The following is an 18,094-nucleotide window of genomic DNA, read 5'->3' on the forward strand; positions in this document are numbered from 1 at the left end:
GGCAGTATTATTCCTCAAAATTACTGTGGCTACAGGTGACTTTCACTTCTAGAACAACCCTTGAGTTCTCTTTGTTTAGAAAATATAGCTATTCTAGTTTGGGATATTTTGTTTTGTTTTACAGTAGGGACAATTGGCAGAAGAAAAATAAAACTAAGACCTTGGTATGTATTATGCTTTGCATTTTTTTTATGTGTTATCTTCTCAAAGCCTCCCCACCTGTAGGAAAGCTAAGACGTTGAATTGACATTATTCCTAGTTAGGAGGGGAAACTATTTCTCAATTCTTATGGCTGAGGAGGGTGTGTGGAGAGGATGACTTAAAGATTTAGTTGGGAAAAGGCAGTTACAGGATTTGGCAACTGTTGAATGCAGGCTCCTAGGATGAAGAGTCAAAGATAACTTGGCATTAGAGCCAGGGCCACTGGTGCATGCAGTGATTTTACTCAGACAGGAAAGTGAAAAGGGACAGTGGGTTTGATGTGGAAGATTTTTTTTTTAAATATTTTATTTATGAGAGAGAGAGGCACATGAGCAGGGGGAGGGGCAGAGGGAGAGGAAGAAGCAGGACAACCACCCCCCCTCTACCCTCCCACCCCCAACCCACCTGCTGAGCAGGGAACCCCATGCCAGGCCCCATCCCAGGACCCTGAGATCATGACCTGAGCCAAAGGCAGATGCCCCAGAACATTGGTTTTAAACGTGTTGATTTTAAGGTGTAAATATTATAAACAGATGACTTCACAGGCAGCTCAGAATGCCCCAAAGCCAGACCCAAGGGCCAACAAGAGCTCCAAGCTAGATATAAGATTCAGGAGTCAGTTGCCTGCCTTGCTCATTTTCAGTTCACATGTTCTTTTTTTTCCACCACCCCCCCCCTCCCCCCAGTACAGGGACTATCACACAATTCAGCCAATTTGGTTTTGTGGAAAGAAGGTGTAATCCCTGAAAGAGAATACTCACTTGAGAGGATGAATATATATTTTTTAAGATCTTATTTATCTATTCATGAGAGACACAGAGAGAGTCAGAGATAAACAGAGGGAGAAGCCCGTTCCCCACAAGAAGCCCCATGTGGGACTTGATCCCAGGACTCCAGGATCACACCCTGAGCCAAAGGCTGACGCTCAACCACTGAGCCACCAGGTTGCCCTTAGAATGAATATTAATGAAAGAAATTAAGGGGATGTCCAGGAAAAATGTAAAAGTGGTCAAAGACTAAGTAGGATGGGTGGTCCAATGTTATAGAAGCAACCAAGAGTGGACTTGCACAGCAGACAGATCTGCATGGTGAATCGTGCTAGGAGGCAAGAAAGCTGGTGGTTACGTAAGGAGCATCTCAGCTGGGATCTGAAGTGTGCTTACATAAAAAGCACAGAGTAGTGGTTGCCAAGGGCTGGGGGTTGAGGGGAATGCGGAGTTGTTGTTCAATGGGTATAAAGTTTCAGTTATGCAAGATAAAAAAAAGTCCTAGACATCTGTTGTACAATGTACTTACAGTTAGCAATTCTGTACTGTACGCTTGATTTGTTAAGAGGGTAGATCTCATGTTATGGGTTTTTTACCATAAATTTTTCAAAGGAAAAAAAAAGTTTTTATTTTTCGGGAAACTGTTACATGAGCAGACATTGAGACAAGGATTCTTGGAACTGGCTGATTTTGTTGGTTTGTTTTTCCTGAATTGCCCTTATCCGGACTCACTCTTAATTTCGTTGAGAGCATTTCCGCAATGACGCTAAAATGCTTGATTATGGGATTAGTATGTGTGATCATCAAACTGATAATTCTGTGGAGAAATCATTTATCATTTAAAAAAAAACACTAAAATGCCTAAGATGTGATTTTTTTTTTAAATTGAAGAGTCTAGAACAGTGCCATTTGGTAGAACCTTCTGTGTTAGCAAATGGGAAAGTCTCCACTGTCCTTTATAGTAGCCATGGGTACATGTGACTGCTGAGCACAGGAACAGTGACTAGTGTTAAGTTTTTTAGTAACTAGATGGAAATGAGACCGCCAAGGCAAGCGAGGGTCCAAGAACAGATTTTATTGCAGGCACCCTCGGGCGAGGTTCCACGACTCACGGGGGAAAGAGAGTGAGTCGAGGAAGTCGCGCCAAGACAAGGTGGTAGGGGGTTTACATAACGTTGTAAGGCAGAACGGTTTCCTATTGGTTGGCTCATATGCAAAGGAAGGATTGCAATCCAACCAGTCAGAGTGACCCTCACTGTGCAAAGGAAGGATTGCAATTCGACCAGTCAAAGGTGACTTCCTCCTCTGGGGTTTGAAGGGCATTGGGTTCGGTTGGGGAAGTCCAAAGGAGAGGTGTAAGGGTCTGCTCAAGCTGTCGTCCCAAGTGGAGGTGGTGACAGGAACCTCAGCCATTTTGGCGTATCCGCCATCTTGAGGAGTTTCCCTTCCCACCTGGCCCCAACAACTAGTGATTGAGGAACTGTACTTTTAACTTTATTCAATTTTAATTAATTTAAATGTGATCGATAGCTATCGTACAAGGCAACACAGGTCTAGAGATTCAGATTGTTAATCAAGGGTATGAATGAAGTAGGAACTCATTCCTGGACATTTTGGATTTGAAATGAAAGCTGAGGAAAGGTGTTACAGGGTATTACAGGAGAACGGAACTTCAACTTATGGTTTTAAGATGAATCTTTGGGATATGATGCCGTCCTCTTTCTTTTGGGTTTGACCTAAACTTTCAAAACGTACACCAACAACGTAGTTGGGGGAAAAAAAGAACTTAGAAAGATGAATTCATAGTAGAATTTGTGAGCTGCCTTGATCACTTTTTAAATTTTATTTTTCAAATATATTTGTTTATATTCTTATAACTATATGAAGCAGCTGAAACAATAGTAGAATCCTCACCAAAAAGGTGCTCCTTTTACAGAAGCAGGAAGTAGGCTGATTATTTCAGGAGTGGCACCATTTTAAAAACCTAAGCAAAGAAGGGTACATGATGGCAAAACTTAAAAATGATGTTAGTTTTCAGGGTTGGCTCCATTGGTTAAGTGTCTGACTCTTGGTTTCAACTCAGGTCATGATCTCAGGGTCATGAGATCTTCTCCCCCTGCCCCCCCCCACACACACACACTTATGTGCTATCTCTGTCTCTCTCTCAAATACCTTAAAATCTTTAAAAAGCAATGCTGTTAACTTTTCCCTTCCTTTTAGTGTTTAAGCAGCTCTCTTAAGTCAGGCCACATCATCCTCCCCCCAGGCTATTGCAGTTAACTTCCCACCGGAGATGTTTTTGTTGGTTGGTTGGTGTTAGTCTTCGGCCCAGGGGCTACGTCACTCCCAGAATTATATTATTTAAAAAATTGTTTTCTATAAAAAACTGTATTGACTATATGACACATCTCTACATAAGTTTTACCTCAAATATGTATCATGAAAAGTTCCCATCACATTTTTGGATGTTTTTTTTTTTTCACTTTTAAAAGTGAATGGGGGATCCCTGGGTGGCGCAGCGGTTTAGTGCCTGCCTTTGGCCCAGGGCGCGATCCTGGAGACCCGGGATCGAGTCCCACGTCAGGCTCCCGGTGCATGGAGCCTGTTTCTCCCTCTGCCTATGTCTCTGCCTCTCTCTCTCTCTCTTTCTCTGTGTGTGTGTGACTATCATAAATAAATAAAAATTTACAAAAAAAAAAAAATTTTAAAAAAAGTGAATGGGTTGGGGATCCCTGGGTGGCTCAGCGGTTTAGCGCCTGCCTTTGGCCCAGGGCGTGATCCTGGAGTCCCGGGATCGGGATCGAGTCCCACATCAGGCTCCCGGCATGGAGCCTGCTTCTCCCTCCTCCTGTGTCTGCTTCTCTCTCTCTCTCTCTCTCTCTCTCTCATAAATAAAATAAAAAATAAAAAATCTTTAAAAAAAATAAAATAAAAGTGAATGGGTTAAGTGGGCATTTTCTCAGCTGATGAAAATAAAATTGGTAAAACATTTTTGTTAGCACTTTTGCAGCATGCAACAAGAACTCTAAAGATACTTATGACCTAAAAGGATATCCACATCTAGGATTCTTCCTAAAGAATCTATTCTAAATACTGTAAAACCTGTCCTTTGTACAAAATCTCTTTGTACAAAGATACTCAGCATTATTTATAATAATAAAAACTGGACATAACTTTAATGTTCAATGAAAGAGGAATGACTAAGTGGCAATAGTTAAAATGATGTCTTCCCATATCACCTAGTGTATGTATCTGCTCTGAGGTATGTCAGAGGCCGAATGGTTGGTTGGTTGCATGCATTTCTGCCAGGCTAGTCCTTATTTGTATCCAGCATGTTGTAAATACCCCATGAATTATTGCTGACTAAATGACCAAATGAATGTCGACACAAATGAAATTGAGTTTCTGTTGCTTCTTATCAATTGGTCAAAACGAAGAGAGATATTATGTTCTTTGAAGTACAGCAGCACACTGTTCCATTTGTAATGAAGACGTATTTCAGATTTAAACATCTGTTCCAGAAAATATTTTTGTAGGCAAAATAATAATTTCAAGCATGTAAAGATGTATTCAATTGATAAATGTATCAAATAGTGATTTTTATAAACAAATCATATTATTAATGCATCATTCTTTGTCTCCCAAAGGCCCTTCGTACACCTTCAGTTTTTTGCTCCCTGTATTTTCTCTCCATTTCACGTATATTTTTATAAATATAAATAAAAACCTTCACTTATCTTCCTATTGGCATTTTCCTCCTCAAACCTGTGATAGGTCCTCACAATCAGTTTCTCTTAACTATTTTATTCATTCGAAATGATTCATCATCAAGGAAATTGCTTTTCACATATGACTGCATTAGGCTATATCATATAGAGAGTATTTAAAATTTTGTTTTCTATAACTCACAGAGGTAGCAGAGGAAGAAATCTATTATTTTCTTCTAAATTTTTTTTCTGGGTTAAACTAGATTGTGGTTGATGTAGACAGGAAATGCCGATATTAGAAATTCTAAATTACTCCTTTTTACATAGAGTCTTCTAGTATATTTGACCAGTAGGCTAAAGATGTATGTGTCATCCCTTTATAAATACAACCTAAATGCCTAGTTCTTTCTGACACTTGAGCAGGTTTAGATGATCATTATTCAATATATTTATTCTGATAGAATTCTGAAAATTGATGGAGATTATGTGCCATGCTCATGAGGGCAGGGACCCTTTCTGTTTTGCTTGCCCTGTACCCCCTGAGTCTATCAGAGGTGATCAAGTTCTCAAAAAAAAAAAAAAAGAAAAATCATTGAGTGTGCCCTAGCTGCCTGCGTTTGTCAGTTTGTTTTGTAACTGCTGCTTGTTGAAATAAGGGATTGGAATAACTGTTTTGTGTTTGGTAGGCTCTTTGATTTTAAGGAACAACAAGGATTCCGGTTATCTTCTAGAGAGAGGAGTGAAGGTGGAAAAGAGGAAAAGACATAGGAGAGCCCATGATTAGACTTGACTTCCTCTAGGGACTCCCTAGAAACACTGGTGCTTTTGCCCTTAGAAGCAGTTATCTATTGTTGCCTTTTCTAATGCTGCTTTACTGTGTTCTCTGCCTCTGCCTTCTGAGTGCTATGTTGTTGCTCTTCTCTTTATCAGAGTGCATTGGTTTCATACACCTATAGTAACTCTAGAATCTTTTCCTTTTTTAAAGATTTTATTTATTTATTCACAAGAGACATAGAAAGAGAGAGAGGCAGAGAAATAAGCAGAGGGAGAAGTAGGCTCCCTTAGGGGAGCCTGACGCCATACTCGATCCCAGGACCCTGGGATCACAACCTGAGCCAAAGGCAGACGCTCAACTACTGAGCCACCCAGATGTCCCTAACTCTAGAATCTTAAATGGTCCAGTGAATTACCCTCAGTTGTGTTTGGGCAGAATTTTTGCATCAGGGCACCCATAGGTTGCAGATAAGCTTCTGTGCTGGTTGGTCTAGTCTGCTATGGCCGGAAACAAGGTCATGTGAAGTAGATATTGCCCATTTTGGATAAGGAACCATTTTAGAGTCACTTCCTCGCTTTAGAAGTTTCCTGAGGAGGGCTTGGTGACACCTAAAGCTTAACATACTACTTTCCCAATAGACCTCTGTTCTCATGCTCTTCAGTCTTCCAAGCATTCTTTATAATCTTTGTAAACCATGGCATAGTCTCTGTTTTGTTTTTATTGAAGTATAATTGCCATACATTATGTTAGTTTCAGGTGTACAACACAATGATTCAACATTTGTATACATTGCAGAATTATTACCACCGTAAGTCTAGTTACCATCTGTCACTATGTACACTCACACATTGTTTTGGTCTTGTGATGAGAACTTTTAAGATTTACTTTCTTAGCAACTTTGAAATTTGCTATACGATATTATTGACTGTAGTCACCATGCTGTACATCATAATCCTGTGACTTATCTTATAACTGAAAGTTAGTACCTCTTTAATCCCCTTCACTAGCTTGCCCACCTCTCTACCCTTCTGCCTCTAGCAAACACCAGTCTATTTTCACTATCTAGGAGTTTGGTTTGGTTTTGTGTGTTCATTCGTTTTATCATTTGGATTCCACATGTAAGTGAAATCTACAGTCTTTATCTTTTTCTGTCTAACTTAGGTCACTTAGCATAATATCCTCAAGGTCTGTCCGTGTTGTCACAAATGGAAAGATTTCTATCTTTCTTATGGCTAAGAAGTAATCCATTTTATGTATATAGTATACCATGTTTTCTTTAGCCATTCACCTATTCATGAACACTTAGAATCTATTTCCATATCTTGATTATTATAAATAATGCTGCAATAAACATAGTGTATGTATTTTTTCAAAGTAATGTTTTCCTTTTCTTCAGAAAAATACCCAGAAGTAGAATGGTTAGATCATAGAGTAATTCTATTTTTAATTTTTTGCGGACCCTCCATACCGTCTTTCACAGTGTCTACACCAGTTTGCATCCCTCTAACAATGCATGAGAATTCCTTTCTCTCTACATCCTTGTTAACACTTGTTTCTTGTGTTCTTGAGTTTAGCCATTCTGACAGGTGTGAGGTGATACCTCATTGTGGTTTTGATTTGCATTTCCCTGATGATGAGGGTTGTTGAGTATCTTGTCATGTGTCTCTTGGCCATCTGAACATCTTCTCTGAAAAAAAGTCTATTCAGATCCTCTGCCCATTTTTTTTAATTGAGTTTTTTTTTCTTTTGAGTTATATGAGTTCTTTATATATTTTGGATATTAACCCCTTATCAGGTATCTGATTTGCAAATATCTTCTCTACTGATGCGACATTATAGATATTACACTTAAATGGGGATAACCAAAATATTTTTTAATTAAAAAAATTTAACAAAAAAATTAAAAACTTCAAAAAAAAAAATCTAACACTCAAACATGCCATTAGTGATCTACCACTTAAATAGAGTAGCAAGTAGAACAATAAACATTGCTATATTCTCCATTTCTTACATTAAGTTAACCTCTATTTCTCCAGCTTGTACAGTTTTCTTACTTAAAGCTTCAAAACTTTATATTAGATATGTTTATTCCTATTTTGTTCAGGAAAAAACCCCACAGGTCAGGTCATCATTTTAGGGAGTTGTGTGTAATCCTCTGAATTCAACCTTTCCTGGAGCTTTCAGATTGAGCACTGTTAGTGCACTAGTGTACTATTAGATATGATTTTATTATGGAGATCGAAAGTTTTTAGTCTTGTCAAATATGAGCTAAAAATCTCTGGTGCTGTAGAATATGACTGAGGGAAATGAAATTTGGAAGTGCATTGTGTATCCAGCACTGGAGGAGGAGGTTATTACCCCATTATCTTTTTTTTTTTAAGTTTTTATTTTAATTTCAGTTAATGTGCTAACTGGTTATATAGTGTGTACACACACACACACACAAGTGTTATATTAGTTTCAAGCATACAATATAGTGATTCAGAACTTCGTACATCACATGATGTTCATCACAAGTGCACTCCTTATCCATCACCTATGTCACCCATCCCTCTGCCCACCTCCCCACTGGTAGTCATCAGTTTGTTCTCTCTAGTTAAGAGTCTGTTTCTTTATTTCTCTTTCTGTCTCTCCCATTTTTTTTCCTTTGCATGTTTGCTTTGTTTCTTAAATTCGACGTAGAAGTAAAATCGTAGGGTATCTGTCTTCTCTGAGTGACCTAATTTGCTTAGCATTTTACTATCTAGCTCCATCCATGTTATGGCAAATGGCAAGATTTTCATTATTTTTTGTGGCTAATATTCCATTGTATGTACATACCACATTATCTTGATCCACTTATCAATTGATGGACACTTGGGCTGCTTCTGTATCTTGGCTATTGTGAATAATGCTGCTATAAAAATAGGGGTGCATGTACCCCTTTGGATTAGTGTTCTTGTATTCTTTGGGTAAATACCCACTAGTGCAATTGCTGGATCATAAGATAGTTCTGTTTTTAACTTTTTGAGGAACTTGCCCCATTACCTCATTAGCCCTATGGATTTTTGTTATCTGAGACCTGTCCCTTATTTTGATTTTACATAATTCTGTTTATTTAGTTTGTCTTAGTACCTCAGCAATAAATTTGTACCAATTTAACTTTTCTTAGAAAGTCACCATTAACACAAAACCTTTCTTTTAAAAATAGGATAAAAGAATCCGAGTATCTCAACCTTTGACAAGAGGACCAAGTGCCTTTATTCCAGAGAAGGAAGTAAGTTTATCTGTGTTAAAATATATTACGTGTTACACAAAAAAGTGACTTAATTGTATCAAAGAATATCTCCATTTTTAATATGGAAGTAAACCTATGTTTTGCTCTTGTTCCTTATTTATATGTCAGAACATAGAGATATTTTCTTTTGAACTTCACTTAAAAGTTTGTGTGTTTAATAATCTGCCTTCTTATTTTAGAGTTAGTTGTATTATAAGGCTAGAAAAATGTAAATTTTACCATTTTTGATTTCAAACACAACTTTTCTGAACAAAGCTGCTAATAGTAATAAAGTTCTTTTAAATAAAGTTTAATATCAACTTGAAGGTTTTAGGTTTTTAAATGGCCACTGTTTCATGGTGATTTAATATATTAAGAAACTATATTTTGAAATGAAAAAGGGAGTTTCCCAACTAAACCTATTAAGCAAAACATGCCATGACATCGTTAGTAGTTGTTTGTTTGGTTGATTGGTTCTTAGTCTCTTGGGCAGAATGTCAATGCAATCTGTATAATCTGTACCTTTGGTGAGAGTGGGATGTCAAAACAGTAACTGCAAGAAAGAGAGGTCATAAAATACAATGCAAAAGAAATTCTAATCAGTAGAAGAGTTGTGCCCATTTTGTGGGTGTACATCTTTATGAAAGGTGACAGCAATGTGCGGGATTTCCTTGATTCCTCGATGCCTTTCAGGTATATGCTTTGGTTAAGAGAAGCTTAAGAACCACTAAATTGAGTTTTTCTCTGCTAGAAGGAGTTATTAACTTACTGAATACAATGGTATATACTGATTTCACTATTTACTGTGAAGACATTTATCTTAAAGCACCAGCATTATTCCTGTATTGTTCTGAAAGTAGTCAATAAATGTACAGAGCACCTGCCAGGCATTGTCTTAAAAGAAGGGATGAAGAGAATTCAAAGAATACATGCCAGGTTATGGGCAGAGTCAGTAGTTCATCTTTATTTCACTTTATGAGTGACCTTACCATCTGGATGGAAAGGTGGAAGGAAAAGTAACAGTAATGTTTTGGGAACTCAGTATCTCTAGCTGATCTAGGTGGCCACCAGTCATTAGAGACATGGTTGCATTTGTGCCCATTTCTCCCTACAGCATTGGGGCCACTGTTGGCCGAGAGATTACCTCAGATACATAAAGACTTCCTAAAACACAGTCATTTTCACAGTATATATTTGAAGGTAAGCTGGTTTGCAGGAGCCACCACTGTTTTCAGGACCTCTTGCATCCGTTAACAATCTCTGGCATCAGTTAAACAAAAGAAACTCTGCTGGGGAAAACAAAACAAAACCAACAAATATTCTACATTTAATTACATGTGGTTGATCTGTATCTTATTGTTTTTACCATCACTTGGTCCCTGTAGTTGACAAAATGGGGGGAAATGGGCAAGTGAAAGTGTACTTGGCTTTATAACCAGCTGAACTGAAATTGCTTTTTGACGCCATTGTAATTAACATTTCCTCACAGTTCACACTTTCCAAACATTCTATTTCCTTTGGGATTAGATTTTCCTCAGTCAATAGTGCCTTTGTGTAATTTGTACTTATTTTTCAGAAGAGACTGTGAAGCCAGCCTTAAAGAGTAAACAGAGTTTCTAATAGCAGTATGGATCTTTGGAAAGACCATTAGTCTGGACTTTAGAAAATCTGGATTCTGGACCAGGCTCTGCCATCAACTCGGAGCATGAGCTCGAATTTAATTTTGAATCTGAAATAAGGAATGTATTCTTAAGTCCAGAATTCTAATTCTAAACTATCAATAAATAATGAACCAATCCTAGAAATATTCATCTCATGTCCATTAATTCCCACAGAGCCGGGTCCTTTTACAAGGTGCTAATAAGCTCTTAACACCTTCAGAGCCAATTCTTGGTGTGATGCCCAAGCTGTCATTGTGTATAAGGCTATATATAAGAATCTATTTTTGAGGAAGCACTTTTGATTCCCTAAGATGGAGGATGTCCATTTTAATCACTAAACTTGTTTTTAGTAATTAATACAATAGACTAAAAATAGGAATGACAATATTCTAGTGCCCTTATTAATTTTTCAATTAACATTTTCCTACATATTATCATATTTTCTTTTTTTTTGTCCCTCAAAAGACTTCAGGGAGCTTTTCATTTTATGTTGAAATAAAATAAGCAAAAGATCAGGCTGAAAATATCTGTCTTAAAAGAAGGTGATTAAGTATCTTCACAGGCAGTTGAGATACAATCCTAACTATAGGAATCAAATGCCACTGCTTTCGCCGCTGCACAAATTGGTATAATAATAGGCCAGGCAAGTGGGCCCTGAAAATTTTGCCTTATGTGCCTGGCGCAGCAGATGGAAGCTGCTTTTCTCCAATTTCATAGTTGCATGTTTGATGATTTGACATTTGTTGTTTAATAAATTGTGGTCCCAGAGCCAAAAATGAGTGGTGCTTTCTTTTTTATTTCTGGTATGAGCAACTGCCTAATCTCAGTGTCTGTTCGTATCAAAAGAACATTCATTTGCCTCAAGAGTGGCATAATGTATGTAAACAAAAAAGCCATGATTTCTCAATGATCATTTTGTGTGTCTTCGCTTGTAAGGTTGTCCAAGCAAACACAGTGGATGAACGTACTAACTTTCTTGTGGAAGAATACTCTACATCCGGTCGTCTGGACAACATCACCCAGGTCATGAGTCTCCACACTCAGTACCTGGAGTCGTTCCTGCGGAGCCAGTTCTACATGCTGCGCATGGACGGCCCCCTTCCTCTACCACACAGGCACTACATTGCAATAATGGTGCGCCTGCTTCCCGCTTGCCCCACTTCGCTTGACGTCGCCCTTACTCCTCCTTTCTCCTACCAGTCTGTGTGTGTTGGTGTGTGTAGAACGAGGTAGAATTTTCTAGAAGTAAGAACTGATGAAGCCTGTAACCTTTTGGATATCATGGGTCTTGGATACATGGTCCAATGTATCCAAGAACATTGGTCGAATGTTCTAGGCATCTCAATGCACCGAATGTTTCCCCTTGAATTTTCAATTTACTCTCTTACAATTAATGATGTTTGTAATGTCCTAAGGAATATCCCTAGCATCCCACAAGTTTTATTTTTGCTCTTGATACTTTGTTTTGTATAGTTAACATAAAATGGTTTGGCAGTGACATCTGATTTACTCATTTTACACATGAAGAATATCACTAATCTGGCCAGATAAGAGGAAAGTATCCATCAGCACCAATGGAGAAAATTTCTCCAATGAGTTCTAACCCTCCAAAGTATATAGTACTTGGTGCAAACTAGTTAACTAGTTAATGTCTTGGTGGGGGTGGGGAGAGAATTATAAATTGGGATGAAAAAAATAAAATAAAATAAATTGGGATGAGAAGGTTAGAAAGGAGCAGTTTCAGGGGTGGATCATTTCCAGAGAAAAAGAAGGATCTGGCCCAAGTGCCCTGTTGTTGGGAAAGTTTAGGAGAAAAGCTGGACTGGTAGAGCTAGCCTGCAGTTAGCAGATTAGTTTTTCCCAGGTTTAATTTGATGATCTTGTTTATACTCTTTTTTTTTAATTTTTAATTATTATGATAGAGAGAGAGAGAGAGAGAGGCAGAGACACAGGCAGAGGGAGAAGCAGGCTCCATGCACCGGGAGCCCCATGTGGGATTCGATCTGGGGTCTCCAGGATCATGCCCTGGGCCAAAGGCAGGCGCCAAACCACTGCGCCACCCAGGGACCCCTCTTGTTTATACTCTTAACCAAAGTTTTAACAACAACAAGAAAAGGGCAGCACCCTATGTCCTATCAGCCGACAAACATGACCAAGACTGTATTCCAGCTTACAATTTTGACGATAGTAAGGCCGAAGGCAGACTTGCAATGATCGCAAACTAAGAAGATAAGCAAGATACAGAAAACAGAATCAGTAGATGGTATTATTTTCCTGAGAAGCAGTCCTAGGGAAAGGAGCGGTGAAAAGCCTGCTTTGAATGGATTTCCCGAAACCAGCGGTGTTAAGGCTGGTTTTGACTGCACAGGAAGAAAGGTGTCATGGAGCCTGTCCTAGTAGGGCGATGTTTCCAGTAAGACCAAAATCACTGTTATCTTAAAGGGGGTAAGAGGAGCACCCAAATTAGCATGAATTATGAATCAGTAGAATATAAATTAGTGAGATTTTATTGTGTTTTAAATAGAACATAGTTTATATCATTTACCATCATGAAATGGACATGTATGTTCTTGACACAACTTGAAAGTAGATTCTAGGTTAATCCATTCCCTCTTCTGGCTAAGGACGTAACTATCTACATGTGACAGCTGTTCGCTTAATACAACTATCAGCTACAAGTATTGATTCAAGAATCTGTGGCATAGGGACACCTGGGTGGCTCAGCAGTTGAGTGTTTGCCTTTGGCTCAGGGTGCAACCCTGGGATCTGGGATCAAGTCCTGCATCGGGTTCCCTGCATGGAGCCTGCTTCTCCCTCTGACTGGGTCTCTGCACCTCTCTCTCTGTGTCTCTCATGAATAAATAAAGTCTTAAAAAAAAAAAAAAGAATCTGTGACATATTGTGATAGAAGTTTTAGCAGGAGAAGGAATCTGTAAGAAAAGAATTATTGGTTATTAAAACTATTAAACTCCAAATGAATTACTGTTGTTTAGAAATAGTAGAATAACAACCACGATTATTATTATTATTATTATTATTTTAATAATCATGATTATTGTATCAACTGACTCTTCTTGTGTTTTAGGCTGCGGCTAGACATCAGTGTTCCTACCTAATAAACATGCACGTGGATGAATTTTTGAAGACAGGAGGTATTGCTGAGTGGTTGAATGGTTTGGAATATGTACCGCAAAGACTGAAAAATCTTAATGAAATAAACAAGCTGCTAGCACACCGACCCTGGCTGATCACGAAAGAGCACATTCAGGTACTGAGTGCTGTTTTAAAATAAAAAAGAAATTTACTATTGATTCTAGCTAAGAGTTCATTTTTCTTTCTTTTTTCTTTTTTTCTTTTTTTTGCTTAAGACTTAATTTTAAATATTTGCATGTTAGAAACAAAAAATGAGATATCAACATGTAGAAGAGAGAAATATAGAAAGTCTGGGGTTGGGGATCCCTGGGTGGCGCAGCGGTTTGGCGCCTGCCTTTGGCCCAGGGCGCGATCCTGGAGACCCGGGATCGAATCCCACATCGGGCTCCCGGTGCATGGAGCCTGCTTCTCCCTCTGCCCGTGTCTCTGCCCCTCTCTCTCTCTCACTGTGTGTGACTATCATAAATAAATTTTAGAAAAAAAAAAAAGAAAGTCTGGGGTTTAATCTAGGTACAAATAGAATATTCCTCTTCAGGTAATCAATAATTAACTGCTTTCGTGAGAAATGTTGATTTCTGTTTTCAAGCAAGAGGTAGAACAAAGGAAAACTGGCACGATAGGCTACCTGGGTTCTTGCACTTGTGACCTTGAGTGAATTAACTTCTCCCAGCCTCGGGAGATCCACCCTCTATGAAATGAGGGGTCTTGATTAAATGAGTTCCAGGCTCTTTTGTAGTTCTAACATTTCATAATTTTAAGATTTGGAAATTACAATTTTGCAAAAAAAAATGACTTGCCAACTGGAGTGAACACTTAGGTGCCTCTGGAAGCTGGAGCTTAGATGAGAAACAGAGTTGCTGGTGACTAGAACACTTGCAGGTGGAAAGGAGCTTCTTTCCATTCTTTCCAAAAGAAAGAAAAATGAACTCTTCCAACTCAGGAGAAACAGAGTTGCTGGTGACTAGAGCACTTGCAGGTGGAAAGGGTGGGGCCGTTTGTAGGATATCCTTGGCATGGTGCTTGGGCTTGGTAACTACTCAATACATAACAGCTGTCATCTAAATTATTATCAGAGAAGCCTGAGGTATTTAAATTCCCTGCTTCTGATGAGTAGAAATGTCATTGGTTTTGTTGATCCTCTTCTTAGGCTACATTTTTGTTCGTTATTTGCTCAATTAAACCAAACTGAGCTTTTTTAAGTCTTTGTACTCTCAGAGATTGAGTACCTGGGAATCTGTGAAACGTAATGCTGCCCTGAGATTTACATTCTGATTTGACACTGTGTTACTTAGATGGAAGAATTAATCATTATTTTTATGTCGTATGTTAATTACTTCTGTGGTGGGTCTAAAAAGATAGACCCTGCCCTTGAACAGGCTTGGATTCTAGGGGAAGAAAGAAAGAGAGGTAATGACAATAAGCACAGCACAATGGTTGATGGAGATATGGGTAAAAAGAATGGGATAAGGAAGTTGCATGAAAGAGGTAACATCTGAGATAGGTCTTGAAGAGTAAGTGGGAATTTTCAAGTAGAGGGAGGGTATCCCAGACAAATAATAGAGTGTGAAACATTATATGTTGGAAAAGTAGCTAACAGCTTCAGGTTACAGAATGTAGGGAAGGTTATATGAGGTGGGGGTAGGAGATAGGAAGAAGTGGGAGCATACAGAAATAATTCGATTTGGCCTTTTCGGAGGTCCTTTGTGACCTTAGTGAAAGTTGCTTCAGGAGCTTGCTTTAAAAAAGAAAACAAATTACAATGAATTTAAAAAAAAAAAAAACAGAAATGAAGGTAAGATGAGAAATTCGAGATGAGTATCGACTGTCTATTCTTTCAGGTTTAATAAAAAAAAGCCTGACAGAGGCATTGTAAATGCTACCAGTTGTTTTGGAAGGCTTTTTGGCAGTATTATCAAAAGTCTTAAAGTGTAGTTGCCCTAAAAATCCTATTAGGAATTATTCAAAGCTATAGCATGAAGATGCTATTCATAATAGCAAACAAAAAAAACTTTAGAGGCAATTTGAATATCTAACAGTAAAGGAAAGCATGCAGAAGTAGTAACATCCATTGCTATGGAATATACAGTCCATGCTTAATATAAGACAGTGTAGCCTCATGAAAAATGAACATGTCAAAATGTCAGGTTTGAAAAGCAGAGAAAAAATAGATGTGTTACTCTGATGATATAATTATGCTTATAAAATATGTATAAGTTATATGAAGGTGATAGAATATGATTAATTTTTCCTTTTCTTTTTCCTGAGCTTTTGGTGATATATTAAATTTCGTGTGCGTGTGTGTGTGTGTGTGTGTGTGTGTGTGTGGTTAATGGAGAGTAAAGCATAAGAGGTTTATCATGGGGGTTTGGCTGTGAAGTGAGTCAAATTAAAGTGTAGATTTGTGAGGAGCAGCAGGATGTGCACACATGCACATGTACACCAAGCAAGATAGAGAGGACTCTGATGGGAAACAATCTCTGATGGATTCGACAGATGGAATTGGCTCTTGGAGAAAGTGAGGATGCAGACATCACTGTTTTTAATGGCTTCCCTTGTGATTCCATCATTCAGCAGGAGGTTCAAGTAAAATAGCATATAAAAAAGTGCTTTGAAACTTTTGAAGTTCTTAGTATTCTACGGTTTCTATCATCTGCTACAGGCTCTTTCTCCATCAGGAAGCTATCTAAACGTTGACTTACTGAATTGGATTTTTATGTGACTTTTAAGGTAGTCTTTACCTAAAAACCTTAAAATGAGCAGCTTTGCTAGGTAATCTTTAAAGTCTCTTCTAGCTTCTGTGTTCTTTGATATTCTGAAATATCTTATTAAAATAACATATGTAAAAAGTGCTTTGAAAGCAGAAATTTCATTGTACATATAAGAGATTTAGAATCTACAACATAACTATGCTGAGAGGTTTGACAGTTGAATGTAATTATTGTTTGACCAAAGCCGTATCTTTATTATACAAAGCATTTTTAAAAGGGAGTTTTAAGTTTAATTGCTATAAATGGACATAAAAAGTTGGTGGATTTTCCATGCTTTCTAAAATTGCTGTGTAGCATTCTGTGATTTTCATTCTTACTCTGATTTGCTTTCTTGTTTCAGAAACTTGTCAAAACTGGAGAAAATAATTGGTCTCTGCCCGAACTGGTACATGCTGTGGTCCTACTGGCACATTATCATGCTTTGGCAAGCTTTGTTTTTGGTAGTGGCATCAATCCAGAGAGGGATCCAGAAATCTCCAATGGATTCAGGCTAATATCAGTCAACAATTTCTGTGTTTGTGATCTCGCTAATGATAACAATATAGAGAATGCATCCCTTACAGGCAGCAACTTTGGGGTTAGTTTTCTGAACTTTGTTTTTCTTTACTATTTTGCCTTTAAACTTCCCAACATGAAAAATATCTAGAAAGAATTTGTCTGACTAAACAAGATATCATATACTTGAAATATTTCTGCACAACTTTTACTACTATAAAAATTTAACCTGTATATGAAGTTCTGAGTTATCTTAAAGAGGCTTTTAAAGCAAATTGATATTATTACAAATTATAAGGCTGCCTCACTGTTTAAAATAAACTATAGGGGCAGCTCGGCTGCCTCAGCGGTTTAGCAACACCTTTGGCCCAGGGCGTGATCCTGGAGACCCAGGATCGAGTCCCACGTCAGGCCCCCTGCATGGAGCCTGCTTCTCCCTCTGCCTGTGTGTCTCTGCCTCTCTCTCTCTCTCTCTCTCTCTCTCTCTCTTTCTCAAGAGTAAATAAATAAAATCTTTAAAAAAATAAAATAAATTAAAATAAAATAAACTATAATTTAATATACACCAAATGCTAGAATTCTAGGTTAAATATATTTATAACTACAACAAAAAAACTCATACTTCTGAAAACATTTGAATATGTCATATGATTTTCTTTGGAGTTCACAGAAAACCCACCTGGGAACTAAATAACTATGACCACTGTACATAATAAGGTTGCATTGGAAAAGTAGGGACACTTACTAGAATAATTCTTAATATAACTGACACCCAACATTATCTTACCTGACCCTAGATTGTCGATTCTCTAAGTGAGCTAGAGGCCTTAATGGACAGAATGAAGAGGCTTCAGGGAGAGAGAGAAGATGAAGAGGCATCTCAGGAAGAAATGACCACTCGCTTTGAGAAGGAGAAGAAAGAAAGTCTTTTTGTGGTCTCTGGAGACACTTTTCATTCATTTCCTCATTCAGGTGAGCTCCCCTACTCCTCCTGCCACCACTGTCTTTACCTTTGAGTTATTACATCCCTGATTAACCACGATCCATATTTTCCATACAGATCCATAAAAGCAAGTCTACTACCATGTTCCTCCTATTTACTCCTCCTACAGCTCCCCCTAACGCTATTGATGCATCCTTGAATACACTCCAGGTCCATTGGTGAGGGACTTCCAGCTTTGTAGTCCACCCTCATCCTGGGTAAAATGTGATTCAAAGCCAGAACAGTTGCCTACAATGTTAGATAGGGATACCTAGTTCGTTCTACTTTTGTGATGTTTTGAAATGATGAGTAAAATCCTGTTTCAATAG

At 38.1% G+C, this 18,094-nt stretch overlaps 1 protein-coding gene across 2 annotated transcripts in view; it reads left to right on the top strand.

The window, feature by feature from the left end:
* SESN3 (sestrin 3) overlaps positions 1–18,094 on the top strand; it is a 71,561-nt gene that overhangs the window by 34,071 nt on the left and 19,396 nt on the right. For both annotated transcript variants that reach the window (XM_038568266.1, XM_038568267.1), the window contains exons 2-6: positions 8,641–8,706; positions 11,304–11,501; positions 13,453–13,635; positions 16,629–16,865; positions 17,581–17,755. In XM_038568266.1, the coding sequence (XP_038424194.1) occupies positions 8,641–8,706; positions 11,304–11,501; positions 13,453–13,635; positions 16,629–16,865; positions 17,581–17,755 (859 nt within the window). The remainder of the gene's footprint in view (positions 1–8,640; positions 8,707–11,303; positions 11,502–13,452; positions 13,636–16,628; positions 16,866–17,580; positions 17,756–18,094) is intronic.

Source organism: Canis lupus, chromosome 21 (assembly GCF_011100685.1).
Source record: "Canis lupus familiaris isolate Mischka breed German Shepherd chromosome 21, alternate assembly UU_Cfam_GSD_1.0, whole genome shotgun sequence".
Classification (NCBI taxonomy): Eukaryota; Metazoa; Chordata; class Mammalia; order Carnivora; family Canidae; genus Canis; species Canis lupus.